Genomic DNA, 22,070 nt, shown 5'->3' with positions numbered 1-22,070 from the left:
TTTCAGAGGTACCGATTTGTGATTCAACAGTCTTACACAGTTCACAGCTCTCACCATAGCACATACCCTCCCCAATGTCTATCACCCAGCCACCCATCCCTCCCACCCCCCACCACTCCAGCAACCCTCAGTTTGTTTCCTGAGATTAAGAATTCCTCATGTCAGTGAAGTCATATGATACATGTCTTTCTCTGATTGACTTATTTCACTCAGCATAATACCCTCCTGTTCCATCCACTTTGTTGCAAATGGCAAGATTTCATTCCTTTTGATGGCTGCATAATATTCCATTGTATATATAGACCACATCTTCTTTATCCATTCATCTGTTGATGGACATCTTGGCTCTGTCCACAATTTAGCTATTGTGGACATTGCTGCTATAAACATTGGGTTGTACATACCCCTTCGGAACCCTACATTTGTATCTTTGGGGTAAATACCCAGTAGTGCAATTGCTGGATTGTATGGTAGCTCTATTTTCAACTTTTTGAGGAGCCTCCATACTGTTTTCTAGAGTGGCTGCACCAGGTTGCATTCCCACCAACAGTGTAGGAGGGTTCCCCTTTCTCCGCATCCCTGCCAACATCTGTCATTTCCTGACTTGTTAATTTTAGCCATTCTGACTGGTGTGAGGTGGTATCTCATTGAGGATTTGATTTGGATTTCCCTGATGCCGAGCAATGTTGAGCACTTTTTCGTGTATCTGTTGGCCATTTGGATGTCTTCTTTGGAAAAATGTCTGTTCATGTCTTCTGCCCATTTCTTGATTGGATCATTTGTTCTTTGGGTGTTGAGTTGGATAAGTTCTTTATAGATGTTGGATACTAGCCCATTATCTGATATGTCATTTGCAAATATATTCTCCCATTGTCTAGGTTGTCTTTAGGTTTTGTTGACTGTTTTTTTTGCTGTGCAAAAGCTTTTTCTCTTGATGAAGTCCCAGTAGTTCATTTTTGCCCTTGCTTCCCTTGCCTTTGGTGATGTTTCTAAGAAGAAGTTGCTGCAGCTGAGGTCAAAGAGGTTGCTGTCTGTGTTCTCCTTTAGGATTTTCATGGACTCCTGTCTCACATTTAGGTCTTTCAACCATTTGGAGTCTATTTTTGTGTGTGGTGTAAGAAAATGGCCCAGTTTCATTCTTCTGCATGTGGCTGTCCAATTTTCCCAACACCATTTGTTGAAGAGACTGTCTTTTTTCCATTGGACATTCTTTCCTGCTTTGTCAAAAATTAGTTGACTATAGAGTTGAGGGTCCATTTCTGGGCTCTTGATTCTGTTCCATTGATCTATGTGTCTGTTTTTGTGCCAGTACCATACTGTCTTGATGATGACAGCCTTGTAGTAGAGATTGAAGTCCGGAATTGTGATGCCACCAGCTTTACTTTTCTTTTTTCAACATTCCTCTGGCTATTCGGGGTCTTTTCTCGTTCCATACAAATTTTAGGATTATATGTTCCATTTCTTTGAAAAAAGTGGATGGTATTTTGATAGGGATTGCATTGAATGTATAGATTGCTCTAGGTAGCATTGACATCTTCACAATGTTGGTTCTCCCAATCCATGAGCATGGAACGTTTTTCCATTTCTTTGTGTCTTCCTCAATTTCTTTCATGAGTATTTTATAGTTTTCTGAGTACAGATTCTTTACCTCTTTGGTTAGATTTATTCCTAGGTATCTTATGGTTTTGGGTGCCATTGTAAATGGGATTGACTCCTTAATTTCTCTTTCTTCTGTCTTGTTGTTGGTGTATAGGAAGGCCACTGATTTCTGTGCATTGATTTTATATCCTGCCACATTACTGAATTCCTGTATGAGTTCTAGCAGTTTTGAGGTGGAGTCTTTTGGGTTTTCCACATAAAGTATCATATCATCTGCAAAGAGTGAGAGTTTGACTTCTTCTTTGCTGATATGGATGCCTTTTATTTCTTTTTGTTGTCTGATTGCTGTGGCTAGGACTTCTAATACTATGTTGAATAACAGTGGTGAGAGTGGATATCCCTGCCATGTTTCTGACCTTAGCGGGAAAGCTCTCAGTTTTTCCCCATTGAGAATGATATTCGCTGTGGGTTTTTCATAGATGGCTTTCATGATATTGAGGTATCTACCCTCTATCCCTATACTCTGAAGAGTTTTGATCAAGAAAGGATGCTGTACTTTGTCAAATGCTTTTTCTGCATCTATTGAGAGGATCATATGATTCTTGTTCTTTCTTTGATTAATGTATTCTATCACATTGATTGATTTGTGGATGTTGAACCAACCTTGCAGCCCAGGGATAAATCCCACTTGGTCGTGGTGAATAATCCTTTTAATGTACTGTTGGATCCTATTGGCTAGTATTTTGGTGAGAATTGTTGCATCCGTGTTCATCAAGGATATGGGTCTGTAATTCTCCTTTTTAATGGGGTCTTTGTCTGGTTTGGGGATCAAGGTAATGGTGGCCTCATAAAATGAGTTTGGAAGTTTTCCTTCCATTTCAATTTTTTGGAACAGTTTCCAAAGAATCGGTATTAATTCTTCTTGAAACGTTTGGTAGAATTCCCCTGTGAAGACATCTGTTCCTGGGCTTTTGTTTGTTGGGAGATTTTTGATGACTGCTTCAATTTCCTTAGTGGTTATAGGTCTGTTCAGGTTTTCATTTCTTCCTGGTTTCGTTTTGGTAGTTGATACATCTCTAGGAAAGCATCCATTTCTTCCAGATTGTCTAATTTGCTGGCATAGATTTGCTCATAATATGTTCTTATAATTATTTGTATTTCTTTGATGTTGGTTGTGATCTCTCCTCTTTCATTCATGATTTTTATTTATTTGGGTCATTTCTCTTTTCTTTTTGATAAGTCTGGCTAGGGGTTTATAAATATTGTTAATACTTTCAAAGAACCACCTCCTAGTTTCGTTGATCTGTTCTACTGTTCTTTTGGTTTCTAATTCACTGATATCTGCTCTGATCTTTATTATTTCTTTTCTCCTTCTGGGTTTAGGCTTTATTTGCTGTTCTTTCTCCAGCTCCTTTAGGTGTAGGGTTAGGTTGTGTATTTGAGACCTTTCTTGTTTCTTGAGAAAGGCTTGTATTGCTATATACTTTCCTCTTAGGACTGCCTTTGCTGCATCCCAAAGATTTTGAACAGTTGTGTTTTCATTTTCATTGGTTTCCATGAATTTTTTTAATTCTTCTTTAATTTCCTGGTTGACCCATTCATTATTTAGTAGGAGCCCTTTCAGCCTCCACGTATTTGAGTTCTTTCCGACTTTCCTCTTGTGATTGAATTCTAATTTCAAAGCATTGTGGTCTGAAAATATGCAGGGAATGATCCCAATCTTTTGGTACCAGTTGAGACCTGATTTGTGACCTAGGATGTGATCAGTTCTGGAGAATGTTCCATGGGCACTAGAGAAGAATGTGTATTCTGTTGTTTTGGGATGGAATGTTCTGAATATATCTGTGAAGTCCATTTGGTCCAGTGTGTCATTTAAAGTGCTTATTTCCTTGTTGATCTTTTGCTTAGATGATCTGTCCGTTTCAGTCTGGGGGTTGTTAATGTCCCCTACTATTATTGTATTGTTGTTGATGTGTTTCTTTGTTTTTGTTATTAATTGGCCTATATAATTGGCTGCTCCTGTGTTAGGGGCATAGATATTTACAATTGTTAGATCTTCTTGTTGGATAGACCCTTTAAGTAGGATATAGTGTCCTTCCTCATCTCTTATTACAGTCTTTGTTTTAAAATCTAATTTGTCTGACATAAGGATTGTCACCCCAGCTTTCTTTTGGTGTCCATTAGCATGGTAAATAGTCCCCCCCCCTCACTTTCAATCTTCGGGCTCCTTTGGGTCTAAAATGAGTCTCTTGCAGACAGCATATCGATGGTTCTTGTTTTTTAATCCAATCTAATAGCCTGTGTCTTTTGATTGGGCCATTTAGCCCATATACATTCAGGGTAACTATTGAAAGATAAGAATTTAGTGCCATTGTATTGCCTGTAAGGTGACTGTTACTGTATATTGTCTGTGTTCCTTTCTGGTCTATGCTGCTTTTAGGCTCTCTCTTTGCTTAGAAGACCCCTTTCAATATTTCTTGTAGGGCTGGTTTCGTGTTTGCAAATTCCTTTAGTTTTTGTTTGTCCTGGAAGCTTTTTATCTCTCATTTTATTTTCAATGGCAGCCTAGCTGGATATAGTATTCTTGGCTGTGTATTTTTCTCATTTAGTGCTCTGAATATATCATGCCAGTCCTTTCTGGCTTGCCAGGTCTCTGTGGATAGGTCTGTTGTCAGTCTAATGTTTCTACCATTTTAGGTTACACATCTCTTCTCCTGAGCTGCTTTGAGGATTTTCTCTTTGTCTCTGAGACTCGTAAGTTTTACCATTAGATGTTGGAATGTTGATCTATTTTTGTTGATTTTGAGGGGGGTTCTCTGTGCCTCCTGGATTTTGATGCCTGTTTGCTTCCCCAAATTAGGTAAGTTCTCTGGTATAATTGGCTCCAGTATACCTCTTGCCCCTCTCTCTCTTTCTTCTTCTTCTTCTGGGATCCCAATTATTCTAATGTTGTTTCATATTGTGGTATTACTTATCTCTCGAATTCTGCCCTCGTGGTCCAGTCATTGTTTATCTCTCTTTTTCTCAGCTTCTTTATTTTCCATCATTTGGTCTTCTATATCACTAATTCTCCTTTCTGCCTCATTTATCCTAGCAGTTAGAGCCTCCAGTTTTGATTGCACCTCATTAATAGCCTTTTTGATTTCGACTTGGTTAGATTTTAATTATTTTATTTCTCCAGAAAGGGTTTGTCTAATAACTTCCCTGCTTTTTTCAAGCCCAGGTAGTATCTTTAAAACCATCATTCTGAACTCTAGTTCTGACATCTTACTAATGTCCTTATTGATTACATCCCTGGCAGTCAGTACTGCGTCTTGTTCTTTTCGTTGAGGTGATTTTTTCCGTCTTGTCATTTTGTCCAGAGGAGAATAGATGAATGAGAGAACAAAATGCTAACAGGGTAAGAACATTCCCAGAAAAGATTCACTAAACAAATCAGAAAAGACCTGAAACCAGGGGAAAAGAAAGAAAGGAAAAAGAAAAAAGAAAAAGGAAAAGATAAAAACAAACAAACAAAAACAAAACAAAACAAAACAGAATATGATCAAGTATGATCAGGCTGGTGCATAGATCAGTGCCACACACTGAATTTTGGGTGTATTTTGGTCTGTTAGAAGAAAGTGCCTCCCAAAATTTTAAAGAATGGAAAACTTATATATGTACAAAAATAAGGGTTAATACTCTGAAGGGATGGAATATGATTGTAACGATGAAGAATATAAAAGATTTTATAAAAGGAATTGATAAGAAGTTGGTTGGAAAAAGAAAGAAGAGGATTTAAAAAAAGGGGGGAGACAGAATGTCATCAGGTGGGAGACTAGAACAAAGCCATACACTAGAGATTTAGGGTATATTTTGATCTGTTAGAAGAAACTGTATCCCAAAATTTTAAAGAGAGAAAAACTTTTATATATATATATATATATATATATATATATATATATATATATATATACACATACCAAAAATAAGGTTAACTACTATGAAGGGACAGAATATGACTCTAAAAATGAAAAATAAAAAACATTTTTAAAAAAGGGATTGATAAGATGTTGGTTGAAAAAGGGAAAAAGAAAAAATTCAAAAAAAAAAACCCCACTTAACTTTGAAAGACTAAATAAACATGGGAAAAAAGCCATGAATTCTATGTGCAGTATTCCCCTAGCGCTGGAGTTCTGCCATTCTCATTGATCGGTAAACTTGGTCTTGGCTGGCTGTTCTTGCTGATCTTCTGGGGGAAGGGCCTGTTGCCATGGTTCCCAAATGTCTTTGCCGGAGGCGGAATTGTCCTGCCCTTGCTGGGTCCAGGCTATGTAATCTGCTCAGGTTTGCTCTCTGGAGCTTTTGTTCCCTGCAAGCTTTCCATACAGCTTTGGAGGATGAGAGTGAAAATGGTGGCCTCCCAATCTCCTGCGCAGATGAGCCGAGAGCTTGGGGCCCCACTCCTCAGTGTGCCTCCAGAGAAAAGCAGTCAATCACTCCCGTCTCCCCAGTCTCTGGCTGCACTCCGTGCTCACCTGGCCTGTGACCGAGCATTTCTATCTCTGGCTCACAACCCCATGTGGAGTCTCCAAACCCAGCAGATACCTGCAGTGCTCTCCCGCGCCACTCCTCCCGGGGGAGGAAGGGGAGTCTCCCTGGATCTGCCGTTTGTTGGGTCCCTGCTGGAGAAGCAGTGGCCCGACTGTGCTGTGGATCACAGTTTATGGCAACCCCGAGCTGAGAGCCCACGCCTCAGCTCCATCTCTGCAGCCAGCTTCCCTGCTCTGATACCTGGGAGCTCTGCTGCACCCCAGCACCCCCGGTCTTTCTGTGATCCCAAGGGTCCTGAGACCACACTGTCCCGCGAGGGTTCCACCCCCCGCTTAGCCACTGGAGTGACGTCCCTCAGCGGAGCCGACTTCTAAAAGTTCCGATTTTGTGCTCCACTGCTCTATCACTTGTCAGAAGCGGCCACGGAGGCCCCCTCCCCACCGTCTACCTTCCTGAATATCTCCTTGGATTCACTTCTCTGCACCTCCTACCTTCCAGAAAGTGGTCGCTTTTCTGTTCAGAGTTGTTGCTATTCTTTTCTTTGATCTCCTGTTGAGTTCGTAGGTGTTCAGAATGGTTTGATCCCTATCCAGCTGATTTCCTGGGACCAGACGAAATTTAGGTCTCCTACTCCTCCGCCATCTTGCTCCGCCCACCTAGATTCAGTCCTTATGTCACCCACTTTGCATAGGCATCTCAGTCTTTCCCAAGAAGAGCTTGGAAGCAACTCGTTTGCCCTTCTTCATGTATGTGCATGTATTTTCTGTGGTATTCATCCTATTGTTTTTTGGTACATTGTTTCCCCCCTAGACTGTAAACAACATACATTTATAAGGCACAGGTCTTATTCATCTTTGTATGCACTGTATCTTGCTTTATATGAGGACAAAGTCATTTCTCAATAAGTGATCTGTTGAAAGAATAAATGAATGAGTGGCATGAGCAAAATGTTTTGTTCAAATAAATGCTCCATAAGCGTTTTCTACATTGTAAATGAGGACGTGGGAGACTGAAAATTTCATTGATGTTGCTAAACTATCATCAAAGATGAAATTTGACCCTTGTCTAGGACTGCAATTCTATAAACAGAATATCTTTATAAACAGATTTGCTGGACTAAGCTGGTATATTTATTTAAAAAGCTGGACATCCAATCAGATTTTCCTAGAAAAAGCACCTTCTCTGCCATACTTCTAATGAAGGACCTGCTCAGAGTTGTGATTCTTAGGAATAACACAGCAGAAGACAATTATATTAACAAATTCTCACCTTTCCGACTAGTGCAGGGATATTCATTGAGTTAGTTGCAAATCCCATCCCAAAGACCATAGCTGCTTCTACGTTCAGGAACTTAGCCACAAGGTTCTCCAATTCTTCATGCTTATCCAAGGTTCCTGCACATGAAATGATGGGATGAGTACATCTTCTTTTCTCAACAAGTTTGAAAACTCAAAATCCAGTGCATACCCATCACCAAAAGAAATGTGCTACACAAGAGAGTGTGTAGCAGGTATATTTGCCACAGCCGCAATCAAGAAAGAACCCACATGTCCACATATTGTAGAATGAACAAATTAAATACCTTGTGGAGTTATTTACATAGTGTAATTAAACACCGTAATGAGAAGGAACAATCTATTACCCTACACAACAAAATGAAAAAAATCTCACATATATGTTGTTGAGTGCAAGAAGTCAGACACATACACTCATACAGGCTGAGTCCATTTATAGAAAGTTTACAAACAGACAAAACTAACCTATAGTGTTAGCAGTCAGTATAGTGGTTGATTTCGTTGGGAGCACAAAGAGAACTTTGAGATTCTCTAAATGTTTTGTTTCTAGATTTGGGTGCTGGTTACACAGGTATGTTTGCTTTGTGAAAATACTTTGAGCTGTATAGTTAGGATTGGCCTATTTTTCTATATAAATATTGATAATGCAATAAAATCTACAAAAAAATACCACAATTTTTCTCTCCTCTCACCCTACCTCCCTCAAGTGATTAATTAAGTTATAACCCTCTCCAAGGGGCCCCACACTTAAATCCAAACAGATCCCATGATTTCTATAGATAATAGTAAATCTAGTTATAACTTATGTTAGTCACCATAAAATACATCATTAGTTTTTGATGTGGTGATCCACGATCCATTGTTTTCATAGAACACCCAGTGCTCCATGCAGTATGTACCCTCCTTAATACCCATCACCAGGCTAACCAATCCCCCTCCCCCCTCCCCTCTAAAACCCTGTTTGTTTCTCAGAGTCCATAGTCTCTCATGGTTCATCTCCCCCTCTGATTTCCCCCCTTCATTGTTCCCTTCCTTCCTCTAATGTCCTCCCTGCTATTCCTTATGTTCCACAGATAAGTGAAACCATATGATAATCGACTTTCTCTGCTTGACTTATTTCACTTAGCGTAATCTCCTCCAGTCCCATCGATGTTGATGTAAAAGTTGGGTATTCATCCTTTGTGATGGCTGAGTAATATTCCATTGTATCTGTGGACCACATCTTCTTTATCCATTCATCTGTTGAAGGGCATCTCAGCTCTTTCCACAGTTTGGCTATTGCAGACATTGCTGCTATGAACATTGGGGTGCATATGGCCCTTCTTTTCACTACATCTGTGTCTTTGAGGTAAATGCCCAGGAGTGCAATTGCTGGGTCATAGGGTAGCTCTATTTTTAAATTTTTGAGGAACCTCCACACTGTTTTCCAAAGTGGCTGTACCAACTTGCATTCCCACCAAAAGTGTAAGAGGGTTACCCTTTCTCCACAACCTCTCCAACATTTGTTGTTTCTTTCCCTGTCCATATACATTATTTTTTGAATGTTTAGTACAAGAGCAACAATAATAAACTAATGTAAAATAGCTCATCAATATTTTTATATTGATTACATCTTGAGTAGTTTGATGTACTTACATCTGAGTATTGGAGTGGTTCTAGAATACTATTTTGGATATTTTGGGTCAAACAAAACATTTAATGAAATTAAGTTTACCTCTTTTCTTTAAACTTTTTTTTTATGTGGCTACTAGAAATTTTAAATTCCACATGTGTCTTGCATTATATTTTTATTGGACAGTGCTGGGTACATGATACACTTGGCAGAACATAAAAATGTACAAGTGGAGAGATATTGTAATTTGCAACCACAGAACATAGAAGCAGATTTAACTCAGATTTAAATTAAAGGAATATTGTTAGCATATTCGGGACTACTATAAACATGGTTTTTTCAACCTAAGGATCAACATATTTTACTAGTGTGTAACATATTTACATAGTGTGATACCAGAATTTTATTAAATTGGCAAATTATCTTGCTTACTGTGCTCAAATAGTGAAGGGTTAAACTTGAGAAGGCATGGACTAGTGAGTTCAAAGAGTTATTTTGCATTTGATATGAAAGAGGACATTTCATGGATTATCTTTGTCCTTCCTGAGTGGTCACATTGTCATACAACAGATGGCTGGTGGCCTTTCTTCTCAATCTAGAATTCATTTACCTTCAGATTGTCAGAAACCATAGTAAAACAAGTGTTCTAGCAGAATCAATTTTAGTGGGGTGGGGTGGGGAGTTAAAATTTTAAACTGTCATTTAAAACTTTATTATTTCTGTATCAAAGATACAGAGAAAAAAGAAATGCTAAAATTTAAAGAGAAAACACGGGCACATAATCACTCATCAGATTTGTTTTTATCTAATGGAGACTGCATCCCAAAGGGAATGGCCCCAAGGATAGGAAGTGAATAGGCCATTGGCCTGGGCATGACAGCCTTGGGTTCTGGCCTCAGCTTTTCCACCAAAGAGTGGCCTCTGGCTACCTCTCCTTGAAGTTTCCAGGGAGATTGGGAGAGGTGCTGTTTTAGGCTTCCCTGACGTTGGGGGTGGTCTTTCCTCCACATAGAATGGTCTTCTTTAAGGTCCCACTCATTCTTTGACATCCACCTCATATGATGTCTTTTCTTAGATGCTGTTCTCAGTTTCCCCAGGCAAACTTGGTCATTTTCTTCTGAGATCACATAAGCCTCATTACATAATAATTATAGCATTTACTAAGTTGAACTTTCATGAGGCCATCTTCTCTACTACAGAAAGAGCCCTTGGGGTGCCGATACTGTGTGTAGGATGTTCATCTTGGCAACCACAGAGTACTGACACAGTATAATGCAGTACTCACACATAGTAGGTGCTTGTTGAGTTGTATGCTGTCTTTGATGGAGAAAAAAGACAGCACTAAGCCCAGAGTAGGGGATGTCACAGGGAAGAAAGTCAAGAGGTCACATGATGCTAGGGCAAAAAGGTGATTATGTAGTGAGCTCCACCTTGAAAACACCCATACTTGAAGAAGGCCTCCAGCAAGCATGGAGGGTGCCCAAATATTGCCACCTTGGTAAATTTCCCCATGAGCCTTTCCTTCCCAGAGAGTCAGGTGACAACTGCGTCCTGGCCCAGTCACCCAAAAATGAGTAGAACTTCACGGTGAGTATCTGGGGTATCTTCCTCCACTTTCATCTTCCCCATGTCTGCCATCCAGGGGTTTATCTATAACAGATGCATCACTAAAAGTCCTTAGGATAATGTAGAATGTGTTGTAAGCAATCAAACAGCCAACTAACTAGTAAGAAGCGGGTGTATCCAAGAACATCCTGAGAAAGTGCCCTCTGTGAGTCTTTATTATTAGCCCTGGCTTGCGGAGAGGAAGAAGAGAGGAAATGCTGATGTCCATATTAGGTCTCCAGATCCAGCCTTCTTCTGGATTTCCAGTGGTCAAGTAGATAGTAAACTAATATTCAAATATACTTATTTCTATGACCACATGTCTCACAGCTGAGTTATGAGTGGTTTTGCATCTAGGGTCTTATCTTCATTTGCAGAAAATAACAGTCCCCACTTGCAACCCCCATTTTTATAGAACTTCTCTGTTTGGTGCTCACAGCTCAAACTTAATAAACAGATATGAGAGAGTCCCAGGATGGCTGGACATTTTCTACATCAGGAAGCCATGCCTCTCAAAGTTAGACTGGGCTGTCTGGATGGGGTATTCATTAAGGAATACTGAAAAGTGTGGCTCATTTGTATTAATTGAGAGCTGCTTTCCTCCTCCCGCTCTTCACACTGAAGAACTAAAAATGTAGGAAGACCTTGGGGAAACAAAACACTAACAAAAACTTAATGAGCTTGCTTCCTGCAAACATTCAGGCTAGATCCTAATTGGGTGGAGGTGCCTGAGTCATATCAAGTTGCAGTTGGTGGTCTGAGTATTTGAGTGGTTCTAGAAATTATATTCAACATTTTGTCTTTGTTATGTAAATATGGGAATTTTTTTTTAATCCCAAGAAAGCACAGCTATAGTCTGAACCAAAGGTACAAATAAATTCATAGTGATTTTTATCTCTTTCTCTCTGACTTTAGTATTTTTTTTTTTTAGCCTCTGAAGGTCAATAACAGCCACAAACTAGCTAGTGACAATGGATCTCCAAACTGCTATGTTGTGCCTACTTGTTCTTATCCTGGAGGTTTATTTATCCAATGGGATACTGAAAACCTGCTTTGTGAATCAAAGAACAAATATAAGCTGGTTGTATCCTCTTCCCAGCTTTCTCAACAGTATTTTCATGTGTCAAACACTGGGCTTGCTGTCATCAGTCAAATCATAAAAATCAGATGCAGGAGAAAATACCAATATTATGCTTATGGACTGTATACTTCTGCTGGATTTTTATTGATACGGACTGGTTCATACTTTTTAGTCAGAACATAAAGATTGCTGGCCTTCAAACTGATGCTGACTAATAGTAGAGTGTGGGTGTTATTAACAAGCTTATTTCACCACCACCAATTCTTTCTGTTCAGCACATGTGAAGACTATTTTCCAAACTGTGACTGTAGTCACTTTTTGTCCAGAATATCCTGTTTGTAGATTGTTTCTTAGACTTGATCTGGAAGCAGACTGGCATTTCATGACAACCTGCCAGCAGGCTCACCTGGCTGTTCCAATTTGCCATGGATATCAGCCCACATCTGAACCACTTTGCTTGAACTGGGGATGTGCATGTGGGAAGTTAGGGGTAGACATTGACAATGTACTTGGTCTTCCTCAAGTTGAGGGATATACATAGGTGCCAATGTCAATGAAAGTTAATCTGTATTCTCAGTATGTTTGGATATAACAAGACTTTTTGTCTAAATGAAGTAAAAGAGACTGAACTTTGATGTACATTGATGTGCACTGGATTTGGAAATCTGGACAATTGCTAATAAATCTAGAGGATTCTTCTTCCCAAGTTGCAAAGAGGGCAGGTACTTATCTACAACAGCAAACATTTTATGGAGGGCCAGAGAGAAAATAGTTTGGACTTTGTGGGCCAGATGGTCTCTGTTACAACTATTCAACTCTGCTATTATAAAGTGCAAGCAGTCATAGACTATACACAAAAGAATGGCTGTGGGTGTGTACCAATAAAACTTTATTTATGGATACTGAAATTTGAATTCCATATAATTTCACATGTTGCAAAATAGTATTCTTTTTATTTTTTCAACCACTTAAAATTGTAAAAACAATTTGTGACCTGCAGGCAGTACAAAAACAGGAGGCAGCTGGAATAGTCTGGTGACCCTTGATGTGGATGGTCTCTGATTTTAGCTATGAACAGTATGGGGTAGTGTCAAGAGCTCTTTAGTAGGAATCAGGAGAACTGGTCTCTAGTTTTGACTTCTCAGCCTACTGACTGCAAAAACATTGATTGGCAGGTTATTAAAAAATCTCTATGTATCTCATATCATGTTATTTGTGTGGGTGAGAAGATGGTGGAAAATCTACATATTCTGAAATTCTATGAGTTTCAACTTTGTTCAATCATCCCAGGTATTCCCTTGCTGGCAAATATTATACTTACATAAAATTATTGGGATATCTTGTTGAGTTGTTATGCTTGCTTGGCTTTGTTGAACCTACAAAGCCAAATCTGCACTTGCAGAAATATCTCTGCTAGTTGCAATTTGGCTGTGCTGTAATTTCTGTCATTGTCAAGCAAAGGGCAATTATCTTGTCAGAACTATAATGGGTATCAGGAAATTGCCAAAAGGCTTTCAGAAACAAAGATATACTTTCATTTTCCTACTCTCAAACAATTCCTCTGAGAGTCTGTTTCCTTTTAAAAATACTCTTAAAGGAAAATAAAGAGGCTTGAGAGAAATGGAATGAAATCTCATTAATCTGAATTTACAACAATTTGGTCAGAAAGGAACTGGCACTGTTTATGAAGAAGAGTTTTGCTGCTGTAAATTAAGAAGGTGAAACTAATTGATGTGGGGATGTTTACAGCTTATTTAATTGAATCCACTGCTTTAGAGTATGTTTATGGCATTGATTTGCATAAAACTGTGTTAATTAAAATTGCTTTTTTTAAAAAAAAGAAAACAAAATCTCTACTTGGTAGCAATTTCTTAGAAACTGCTTATTCTCATAGGAACTTGAAAGCCATAAGATGATACTTATTTGAAATTGCTTTAATTTAGACATTTTGTAGATTCAGGCTGGCCCCTTTTGCAATAGTTCAGACTAGAGAGACTGTACATTTCCTGGATCTAGACACAAATATTTGAGAAAGAAACACAGAAAGAGCCTTGCTAATTTGAATGAAATGATAGCAGAAAACTTCAGGAAGATAAAGAGGGAGATGAATTATCAAATGATTTAAGACTATGTTCTCAAACTGAGAAATAGAAATTTCAGCAAACTGGTACATTACAACTAACATAAAAATCACATTTGAAACTTGGAAATGGAAAATAATTTCCCATTACATCCAGTCATATCAATTCCTAAGTTAATGTGTCCTTTCTGATGTTTTTAGGATGAAAATATTTGAAGGCTACTTCTGAAAATTGCAATTATAATTTGAATGAATATTCTCCACTAGGCAGTTTTGAGGTGTGCTTACTCTTTAGGTTTCCCTGATGAGCTGAATCAACCACAAGGCTTTCCTTCTCAAAGGAAGAAAAGTCTTCAAGTAGAGATGAGCTTTCCTTGGCACAGAAGTAGTCTTGTGGCATTTCATGAGTTTTTCTTAGAAGTGAACTTCTGACTAACAGTTGCTAGCAGCACAAAGGACTTATAGAGCATAGGCATTCAAATAATATTCTGTTAGTACACATCTGCTCTTAACCAGGAAAACAAAGACCAAGAAACTAAACACCCTTGTAGAATAAAAGTGGCGGGAGGGGGAAGAAAGGAAACAAAAGTTTCTCTTCCGTTTGCCTGAGTTTAACCTTTCCTGGATTTGGAAATCTAGGGCAGCAATATGTGGCAGGATGCACTCAACAATCAAAACTAACTTGCTTCACTGATTTTCTGGCTTGTCTCTTACCTACTTTCCAGTTTTTATTTATAGACCTCATACCCCAGGCATATGTGGTATTCACTCCACAGAAAATAAAAGACCATTGCATTTTGGAAAATGTTTGACTAATTTGGTCAAAAAAGGCAGCCATGCTAGATAGTATCCATTGGTTCCCAAAGTGTAGTCCCCAGAGCTGCAGCATGGACATTACCTGGGAAGTCATTAGAAATGTGAGATCTTGGGTTCTATTCCAGCTGGGCTGAACCAGAAACTCTGAGGGTGGGGCCAACAACCTGTATTTTTCCAAGCCCTGCTGGTGATTCTGATGTAAGCTAAAATTTGAGAACCACTAGTGTAAGCTCAAGAATCCACATAGCCTGTGGCAGGTTCCCTTCAGAAGACTGGAAAATTTGGTCAGTCTGATTCAGTGGGCAAGTCTTGGAAACGCCAGAACTATTTTCATAAGTCTGTGCCTTCATTTTAGACTCTGTTGACTTTTAAGGAAATAATTAACTATGGAAATATGAGCTCATTTCAGAAAAATCAGAAGATACTACAAAATAAAATATAACCATCTTTATCAATGCAAATATTCAAGTAAGATATATGTTTAAAAATGGATTCATAATAAATATACTGTTCTGTAACTTGTTTTATTCTCTTAACAATGTATTTTCAGTTTTCAGAAAATTGAAGACTAGGAAGGCGTAGAGTTTATCTCAGGCCCTAGCTAGTTAAAGAAGAGAATGTGGATTTGAATCCAAGCAAACTAATTCCAGAGCCTTTGCTCTCAACCACCCTGCTAAGAAACTGCTTTATAATTTTGCATGGTTAAATAACATTGTGTTAAACAGATCTACCAAATATATATAATCAATTTCCTATTGTTGGAAACTTACTTATTTTCCCCCAATTTTTACTATTATTAAGCGTATTGCATTGATTATTCTAGATCATACATTTTAGAAAACTTACTCAAAAATTTTAAGGCAAAATTTCTCAAAACAAAATTGCTGAGTTAAATGGCTTTCTGTTGATACATTTTCAAATTGCCTTCCAATGTACTCTATCAGCAATATATAAGGGTGCCCTTGTCTTTTTTCTTTTTCTTTTTTTAAGATTTTATTTATTTATTTGACAGAAAGAGAGAGAGCACAAGTGGGGGCAGCAGCAGACAGAGGGAGAAGCGGGCTTCCTGCCAAGCAGGAAGCCCGATGTGGGCCTCGATCCTAGGACCCTGAGATCATGACCTGGGCCAAAGGCAGACAACTAACTGACTGAGCCACCCAGGTGCCCAAGGGTGCCCTTTTCTTTATTCCTTTGAAAATATGAGATATTATTATTTTTTAAAGATTTTATTTATTTTTTTGAGAGAGAGGGAACACCAGCAGGTGGAGGGACAGAGGGAGAGGGAGAAGCAGACTCCCTGCTGAGCAGGGAGCCCTATGCAGGGCTGGATCCCAGGACCCTGGGATCATGACCTGAGCCGAAGGCAGACGCTTAACCGACTAAGCCACCCAGGCGCCTCTAATGGGATATTATTTTTTTTTTTACTTTTGCCAATTAGGTGAAAAATGGCAACTCTGTGTCTTAATCATTCTTTGATTATTAATTATTATCTTCCACAGGCTCGTTGGACACTTACATTTCTTTTTATTCCTTAATTGTTCATTTGTGTACTGGATCTACTTTTTAATGTAAAATTTTTATTACACTATAACATACATGTAGAAAAGGAAACAAATTGTAAGTATTGAGCCCTATGAAGTGAACACCCACACAGGTTACCACATCATAAAAAACCCAACAACAATATAGACAGCACCCAAGAAGTCCCTTTGTTCCCCCTTCTGGTCACCATCTACTTCCTCTGAAGGGTAATTACTATCTTATGCATTCTCAGCAGCTATGATATTGCTCCCAAAGGGTTGACAAGCTGTTCTTGGAGGAAGGGCAGATAACTTACTATGTATAAGGTACAGATATCCATGACCTACATAAACAGATATATACTTTATCTGTAATATTACAATATCACAGGAGGGAGAGATAAAGAAAAGCTTGAGAAACATTATATAGTCCTGACTGTGCATGTTTTGCCTCTTGGCTTTCTCAAAATCTTGGCCCACTTCTTAAGTTGTAATGTTCTTTTTCTTCTGATCTGTAAGTCTTTACATGTTAAGAATGTTAACATTTTGTCTTATATTTTGCAAATAACTTTATCTAATTTTGTTCCTCAACTTTTAACTTTGTTGACATGGTTTTTATGTAGAGAAGTTTAAATGCTTCATTGTGTTGGCTCTTTCCCCCTATGATTTCTGGATGTGCTTTCTCTGGTTCTCCGGAGCGTGAGGACACAGGAGACTACTGTCTGAATCAGGCTTGACTAATCTGAAGGGCAAGTCGTTGTGTCTGAGGTTGGGGTGGGAGCAAGCTGTCTTTCCTCTAACAGGGAAGAGTGCCTGTTATCCATGGACAAGGGTGGCCTGTGTTGCAGGGAGTCAGTCTGGAAGTCATTTCAGATGGATTCCTCCCACTAAGAGGACATACTGCCAGGTAGGGTGACTTAGGTAAGGCGAGTTCCACCGTCGGTCATTATGGGTTATAGAATTAAAGGGTGATTATAAGCGACAAGCTAGAGAAGAGCCTGCTGTGGGTGAATGTTTATTTCTCCCCAAAATTCACACTGGAAACCTAATAGCCAAAGTGATGGTAATAGGAGGTGGGGCCTTTGGGAAGTGATTAGGTCATAAAGACGGAGCCTTCATAAATAGGATTAGTGTCCTTATGTATAAGGCCCCAGACAGCTGGCTCGTCCCTTCCACCATGTGAGGGTACAACCAAAAGTTTGCACCATGGAAAAGGGCCCTCACCTGACCATACTGGCAGCCTCCAGAACTGTGAGAAATGAACTTTTTTATCACTCAGTCTGTGATATTTTGTCACAGCAGCCTTAAGGGACAGAGAGGTTGTGCACATCAAAGGAGCTACAGCTTGACGATCTTAGCAGGGCCCTAACCAAGGAATGCATACAAGTGCATTTTGTATTTGAATTGTTGAGGTCGTTTTACTCTGTTCATTTGTTCATTCATTCATCACTTCCCTTATTCATTCAGTTTCCATTTTACTTATGTAGTTATTTCTGGTGGTGGTTCTTATTTTTTGTATTTCAATCTCAAATGCATTTGCAATTTACACAAAAGGAATTTACTGAGATATAATATGTGAGGTAGGGATCTAACTTATTTCCTTCTGTGATCAGCTGGTTATCATAATACTAAATATGACATAATTGGTCCTTTTCCAACTGATTTCAAAATTGTTCTTGTTGTATACTAATGAGTATTCCAAGTTGTCTCTGTCTCTAGACTTCCATTTAGACTACCCACTCCTTCTCCCCTTTTATTAATGTCATTGGGATGGTGTTCAATTCACATATTCATTTGGAGAAGTACTGATAGAAATATAACACCAGGTCATTCCCTTCTAGGATTTGCTATCTCGATTTTTTCGAGTTTTCTCTTGTCTTTTATGAAAGTTTTATAGTTTTCTTCAAATAGTTTCTAGGTATCTTCAACAGAATTCCCTAGGTGTTTGTTAGTTTTGTTCGTATTTATTAATAATATAATTTCTCCAGGGGCGCCTGGGTGGCTCAGTCATTAAGCATCTGCCTTCGGCTCAGGTCATGATCCCAGGGTCCTGGGATCGAGCCCTGCGTCGGGCTCCCTGCTCAGCAGGAAGCCTGCTTCTCCCTCTCCCACTCCCCCTGCTTGTGTTCCCTCTCTCACTATGTCTCTCTCTGTCAAATAAATAAATAAAATCTTTAAAATAAAATAATTTCTCTAATATATCTTCTGATTGCTAATTACTGACTTTACTATATGAATTTTAAAAGTTGCTAAGTCAAGCAGAGAAAGTCAATTATCATATGGTTTCACTTATTTGTGGAACATAAGGAATAGCATGGAGGACATTAGGAGAAGGAAGGGACAAATGAAGGGGGGGAATCGGAGGGGGAGATGAACCATGAGAGACTATGGACTCTGAGAAACAAACAGGGTTTTAGAGGGGAGGGTGGTGGGGGGGATGGGTTAACCCGGTGATGGGTATTAAGGAGGACACGTACTGCTGGAGTTCTGGGTGTTATATGGAAACAATGAATTGTGGATCACTGCATCAAAAACTAATGATGTATGGAGAGAGGAAAGATGGCAGAGGAGTAGGGGACCCTATTTCAACTGGTCCCTGGAATTGAGCTGGATATCTACCAGACCACTTTGAGCACCCACGAAATCATCCTGATATGTAAGAAGATCTGGATTTCTACAAACAGAATATCGTGGGTGGTTGGTTTTGAGGTATGAAGCAGGGAGCCCTGATTCCGCTGGCAGTGGGCGGGAGGCTGGCTGTGGGGAATCCTACACTGCCAGTGAGCGACAGCCTCACGCGCTGGGGACGGGGCACAGACTCGCAGACCAGTAGCGGCGGGGAAAGGACTTTAGGGCAGCCCCCAAGGCGGAAACCCAGAGCGGCGGGGTCGTGCCTGCGAACTGGGAGTGGCTGGTGGTTTTAGAAGCACAAAGGGCAGAGACATGCCCCGACCTGGAGGCAGGACTGGGGGCACTGCGGAGGGGCTCACAACCTAGGATGCTGCAGTTTATAGCAGCATGGACAGAAACAGAGATAGTGTGGCCTGGAGAGCTCACTGAAGAACAGACTACAATCTCTCTGCTCTGAGGCAGGGGGTTGGAAATGGTCTCTTCTGCTCTGACTTGTGGAGGAAACATGGAAAGCCGCCATAGAACAAAAGCCCCCAAAACTGATTCCCACTGAGCCCATGCCCTGCCACAGGGGGGCAGGGCAACTCCAACCAAACAGGGTTGCCCGAGTAACAGCGTGGCAGGCCCCTCCCCCAGAAGACAGCCTGGGAAAACAAGAGGCCAGCAACCCTAAGGTCCCTAGAAAACAGGTGCATCTTGCTTGGATTCTGGTCAATAATTTGGACTCTATACATTCCCTCAACGACCCATCAACAGAATGACTAGGAGGAGGAGCCCCCAAAATAGAAAAGACTGAGAGATTATGACTTAGGCTGCAGATTTACAAATGGTTGCAGATATAACCAAGATGTCGGAGATGGAATTCAGGCTAGCAATTGTGAAGACAATAGCTAGAATGGAGAAATCAATTAATGGCAACTTAGAATCTCTAAGGGCAGAAATGAAAGCTGAATTGGAAGAACTTAAAAATGCTATCAATGAGGTCCAATCCAAACTAGATAATCTAACAGATAGGGTAAGTGAGGCAGAAGAACGAATAAGTGACCTGGAAGACAATATAATAGATAAAAAGGGAAAAGAGGAGGCCAGGGAAAAACAACTCAGAATCCATGAAAATAGAATCAGAGAAATAAGTGACACCATTAAATGTTCCAATGTCAGAATAATTGGAATCCCAGAGGGAGTGGAGAGAGAGGGAGCACTAGAAGATATATTTGAGCAAATAGTAGCTGAGAACTTCCCTAATCTGGGGAATGAAATAAACATTCACGTCCTAGAGGCAGAGAGGACCCCTCCCAAGATCAAGGAAAACAGGCCAACACTCTGGCATGTAATAGTAAAACTTGCAAATCTTAGAACCAAGGAAACCATCCTAAGGGCAGTTAGGGGGAAGAGATTCCTTATGTACAGAGGGAGGAACATCAGAATAATGTCAGACCTATCCACAGAGACCTGACAAGCCAGAAAGGCCTGGCAAGACATATTCAGGGTACTAAATGAGAAGAACATGCAGCCACGAATACTTTATCTGGCAAAGCTGTCTTTTAGAATGGATGGAGAGATGCAGAGCTTCCACGACCGGCAGAAACTGAAAGAATATGTGACCACTAAGCTGGCCTGCAAGAAATATTAAGGGGGTTCTATAAAAGGAGAAAGACCCCAAGAGTGATATACAACAGAAATTTACAGGGACGTCCAATGTATAAAAACAATGTCTTCACAGGCAACATGATGACAATTAATTCATATCTTTCAATAATCACCCTCAACGTGAATGGCCTAAATGCTCCCATAAAACGGCACAGGGTTGCAGATTGGATAAAAAGATAGGACCCATCCCTATGCTGCCTACAAGAGACTCATTTTGAACCTACAGATACATCCAGACTGAAAGTGAAGGGATAGAGATCCATCTTCCATGCCAGCGGACTCAAAAGAAAGCTTGGGTAGCAATTCTTATATCAGACAAATTAGATTTTAAACTAAAGTCTGTAATTAGAGACACAGAAAGACACTATATCATTCTTAAAGGGTCTATCCAACAAGAATATCTAACCATTGTAAATATCTATGCCCCCAACAACAGGAGCAGCCATCTACATAAGCCAACTGTTAACCAAAATAAGGAATCATATTGATAACAATACGTTAATTGTAGAAAACCTCAATATTCCACTCTCAGCAATGGACAGATCATCTAAGCAGAAAATCAACAAGGAACAAGAGCTTTGAATGATACACTCACCAGATGGACCTCATAGATATATACAGAACATTCCACCCTAAAACAACAGAGTACTCATTCTTCTCAAGCGCACATGGAACTTTCTCCAGAATAGACCTCATACTGGGTCACAAATCAGGTCTCAACCGATACCAAAAGATTGAGATTATTTTCTGCATATTCTCAGACCACAATGCTTTAAAACTAGAACTCAATCACAAGAAAAAATTTGGCAGAAATTCAAACACTTGGAAGCTAAAGACCACTCTGCTTAAGAATGTTTGGGTCAATGAGGAAATCAAAGAAGAACTTAAACAATTCATGGAAATCAATGAGAATGAAAACACATCGGTCCAAAACCTATGGGATACTGCAAAGGCAGTCCTAAGGGGGAAATACATAGCCATCCAAGCCTCACTCAAACAAATAGAAAAATCCCGAATTCACCAACTAACTCTACACCTTAAAGAACTAAAGAAAAAGCAACAAATGATGCCTAAGCCATGCATTAGAAGAGAAATAATTAAAATTAGAGCAGAGATCAATGAATTAGAAACCAGAAACACAGTAGATCAGATCAACAAAACTAGAAGTTGGTTCTTTGAAAGAATTAATAAGATCAATAAACCACTGGTCAGACTTATCCAAAAGAAAAGAGAAAGGACCCAAATTAATAAAATTATGAATGAAAGGGGAGAGATCACGACTAACACCAAGGAAATAGAAACAATTATTAGAAATTATTATCAACAAATATATGCCAATAAACTGAACAATCTGGATGAAATGGAGGCCTTCCTGGAAACCTATAAGTTGCCAAGACTGAAACAGGAAGAAATTGACAACCTGAATAGGCCAATAACCAGTAACGAGATTGAAGCAGTGATCAAAAACCTCCCAAAAAACAAGAGTCCAGTGCCTGATGGATTCCCCAGGGAATTCTACCAAACATTCAAAGAAGAAATAATACTTATTCTACTGAAGCTGTTTCAAAAAGTAGAAACAGAAGGAAAACTTCCAAACTCATTTTATGAGGCCAGCATTACCTTAATCCCCAAACCAGGCAAAGACCCC

The 22,070-nt window shown here is 39.5% G+C and overlaps 1 protein-coding gene across 2 annotated transcripts in view; it reads right to left on the bottom strand.

Moving 5' to 3' along the window:
* Positions 1-22,070, bottom strand: part of SPTLC3 (serine palmitoyltransferase long chain base subunit 3) — a 154,481-nt gene that overhangs the window by 66,968 nt on the left and 65,443 nt on the right. For both annotated transcript variants that reach the window (XM_025876925.2, XM_073878414.1), the window contains exon 5: positions 7,402-7,526. In XM_025876925.2, the coding sequence (XP_025732710.1) occupies positions 7,402-7,526 (125 nt within the window). The remainder of the gene's footprint in view (positions 1-7,401; positions 7,527-22,070) is intronic.

The sequence above is a fragment of the Callorhinus ursinus genome, unplaced genomic scaffold (assembly GCF_003265705.2).
Source record: "Callorhinus ursinus isolate GAN/ISIS: 27379988/994484 unplaced genomic scaffold, GSC_fseal_2.0 scaffold29, whole genome shotgun sequence".
Lineage (NCBI taxonomy): Eukaryota > Metazoa > Chordata > Mammalia > Carnivora > Otariidae > Callorhinus > Callorhinus ursinus.
The sequence above is the reverse complement of the archived record's forward strand: the minus strand, read 5'-3'. Positions and strand labels throughout refer to the sequence as shown.